General features: G+C 33.6%; 1 protein-coding gene across 1 annotated transcript in view; it reads right to left on the bottom strand.

Moving 5' to 3' along the window:
* The window catches only part of RFX3 (regulatory factor X3), a gene marked incomplete at its 5' end in the record, with an annotated part of 147,816 nt that overhangs the window by 58,389 nt on the left and 86,390 nt on the right, over positions 1 to 3,037 (bottom strand). The window contains one exon of the mRNA XM_017871691.1: positions 1,600 to 1,712. Coding sequence (XP_017727180.1) covers positions 1,600 to 1,712 — 113 coding nt within the window. The remainder of the gene's footprint in view (positions 1 to 1,599; positions 1,713 to 3,037) is intronic.

Genomic DNA, 3,037 nt, shown 5'->3' with positions numbered 1-3,037 from the left:
AAAAAAAAAAAAAAAAAAAAAAAAACCATATGGGCTGATTTGCTTAAAGCAAGGTTCACTTGAACACGCAGGAATGAGAAATTGTTTAGAGAATCTTTATACAAATTTTTATTGAATAAGATGACAGATGTAGAAAGAAATAATTCTTTTCTATATACATAAGGAAAATCCAGAACTTCTCTAATATGGGTAAAAGCATAGTAGTCAAAGGAAAATGAATATTAAGTGCTTTCATCATTCCAAGAAATGTTGGGAACTGGTAGGGCACATTGAAGAATACTTCTGGCACATGCTATGTTAATAAGGAGAGAACCTGCCCTCAGTTGTTAATAATCTAGTACCCTTGACAAGCACTCAGATTTGCTCTAGCAATTCTTATTTCTGGAGTGGGGGAAAATATCTGTTAATGCTATAAGCTAAGACCTCTTACTGCATACTGCATTATCAGCAGTCAGGAGGACTGCCCAGGAAATCCAAAGGATTATCTTTTACTCCTAAGCAGATCACAAATATCCCTAGAATAAAGCTACTTAAATTCTAAATAGACTCTTCTTTCAAAAGGAGAAGCACTCGAAAAACTCTTATTATAATCCATTATCCCCTTTTTGCCAGGTGAGCTATGGTACATTAATATGCTGGCATGGAGAGAGTTCTCCTAGATAATGAAGCAAATTCTGATGTGGGATACTCAAAATGAGAGTAGGAGTAGGGCTAGAAAACACCAAAAGGAACCCTAATTAACCACAAAAGTAAAACAAACAAAACTGGAGCCTCAATGATCCCTGCAAAAAACATGTAAGGTGCTCTATTAAACATTTCCAGAAATTATTTTGATAGAAATATACGCATGATATAAAATTCAAAAGATAAAACTGGTCTGTTGAAAAGTTGAGTCTCTCCCCTCTAACTCCCAGTCACCCAGTTTCCTTCACAAAGGCAACCACTGTTAACATTTTCTTGTTTTTCCTCCTTCTGGAAGGAAAAGGAAGACACATACATATATACACATACATATACACCCATGTTATTTTTCACTGAAGTGAAAATATGTACACATAATTTTTTGCATTTGTTTTTTCCTTTAATGTTAAATCTCGAAGTGATCCATTTTGGTATGTTTATAGAGTTTCCTATTCTTTTTGATGGCTGTATAGTATTCTACTCTAAAGACTGTATTAATACCATATTTTATTTATGCAGCTTCCTATTAGATGAAGAAATAATAACCAATCTTTAATTGTAGCCAATCTTTTGCATTTAAAAATAATGCAACAAATGCCCTTGTACACTTCTCTTGTCACCCATATGTAAGTATTTTTATAGGACAAATATGTAGACATGGAACTGCTACATCAAAGGATTCATATTAGGATAGGCTTAAGAAATAGAGAATAAAATTTATTCTCAATTTTCTGCATGTCTCATCTCTCCACTCTGAGACCAGAAAGAAGAAAAATGAATTTGTTAGTGCTAAAAGATATGCTCAAAAGAATTAGTGCTAAGTTCGTCTGTCCTTTAGGAATAAGCTTGATTATTTTATTTTAGCAAGTTGTCTGCCAAAACCTAGCATGTGTTTATACTACATTTGAAAAGACTTACCTCACAGTGCTCTCTATAAAGACTCTGCAGTGACTTGATATCCTCAAAGGTAGTACCATCTGGCAGAGAAGAGATTTCAACTTCTCCAAACTCTGGAAGTGCTCGAGATGCATCTGTTACCATGACAACAGAACAGAAAAAAGCTATTGTGGATGGTGCCAATTACAGATTAATGAGGGAAAATTTAAGAAGACCAAAAAGAAAAACAAATTTTAAAGGTCAGGGTCCAGAGAGCAAGGACTTTTTATATTAATATTTTACAAGTAAAACTAAACACCATCATCAGCACAAAATATAAAAAACTAAAGGGAACACGTAAGAATTTTCTAGCAACAAAATCTGCACTACAATTGTACTGCAAATAGTATACTGCATATCACAGTTTCTCTCAACACAAGGCCCCTATTAAAAGAAAAGTATCTCGAGTTTGCTAGCACCTATTTTAGATATTTTTATTATGTTACTTAGTTACATAAAAAAACTAGCTTTAAAATCATTATGTTCTTAACTGTTATAGAGTCATAAACCTAAAGAGCTACAAAGTGGATACAAAGAAAACTACAAAAATAACATGCAACTTAACAACATTAATTTGATGTGATGGATGATGCTCTTGTCCTATAGCTAAGTTATGTCTTGCAACAAGGATCAGTATTGACTGCTGCAGCACAGGATCTTTTGGTTCTGACAGGTCTATACCATCATGTGCTTTGTAGTGGCTGCTTCTCCCATTACTCTTCTATGCACAAATGACTGTGAAACTTTCCTCCACACAGAATACAGGGACATGATCTAGGCTTCCTCTTGTGAGGGAGGCATAATTTACATAGTAAGTCTCTCTCTGTTCTTTTCTTATTAGCTCTGGACAATTAATGTAAGACATTTTGGTGCCTGTCTTATCATAAATCCAGGTACAAATATGGAAACTAAAATTGCAGAACAGTATTTAGTTCTAGTTTTCTAAGTAATCCAGAATATTCTTAGTTTTTAAGATGATAATTGAAGTGAAATCACAAAATAAAATACTTGTTGAATGACCAAGGGTCCCCAAGAATATAACCTGAGGACTTCAGTCTGAGAAATGCTGCCATGATGTTTTCAACTTCAGTAATGATTCCAATCTGAGAGTCTATTTTAGTTATCTTTGTCAGAAAGTGCACATAGACACATATACACACACACAGACACATACACACAGTCACTCTCTGATAGCTTCTACTTATCTTGACCTGTTATATGGAAAATATGCATGTTCATCTCTAGAAGAGTTGTCAATTAAATTAAAGTGCCACTTTTTTGCCCCTTTGGCTATGGCAAAAATATGAAAACTATGCAAGTTTTCTTCCTAACTCTTTCAATAACAAGAAACATGTATTCCATCTTTAAATTACAAAAAATTACAAAAGAAAGTACTGTGATTAATTTAAATGAATAAATT

This window comes from Rhinopithecus bieti, unplaced genomic scaffold (assembly GCF_001698545.2).
Source record: "Rhinopithecus bieti isolate Rb0 unplaced genomic scaffold, ASM169854v2 scaffold_6906, whole genome shotgun sequence".
Lineage (NCBI taxonomy): Eukaryota > Metazoa > Chordata > Mammalia > Primates > Cercopithecidae > Rhinopithecus > Rhinopithecus bieti.
The sequence above is the reverse complement of the archived record's forward strand: the minus strand, read 5'-3'. Positions and strand labels throughout refer to the sequence as shown.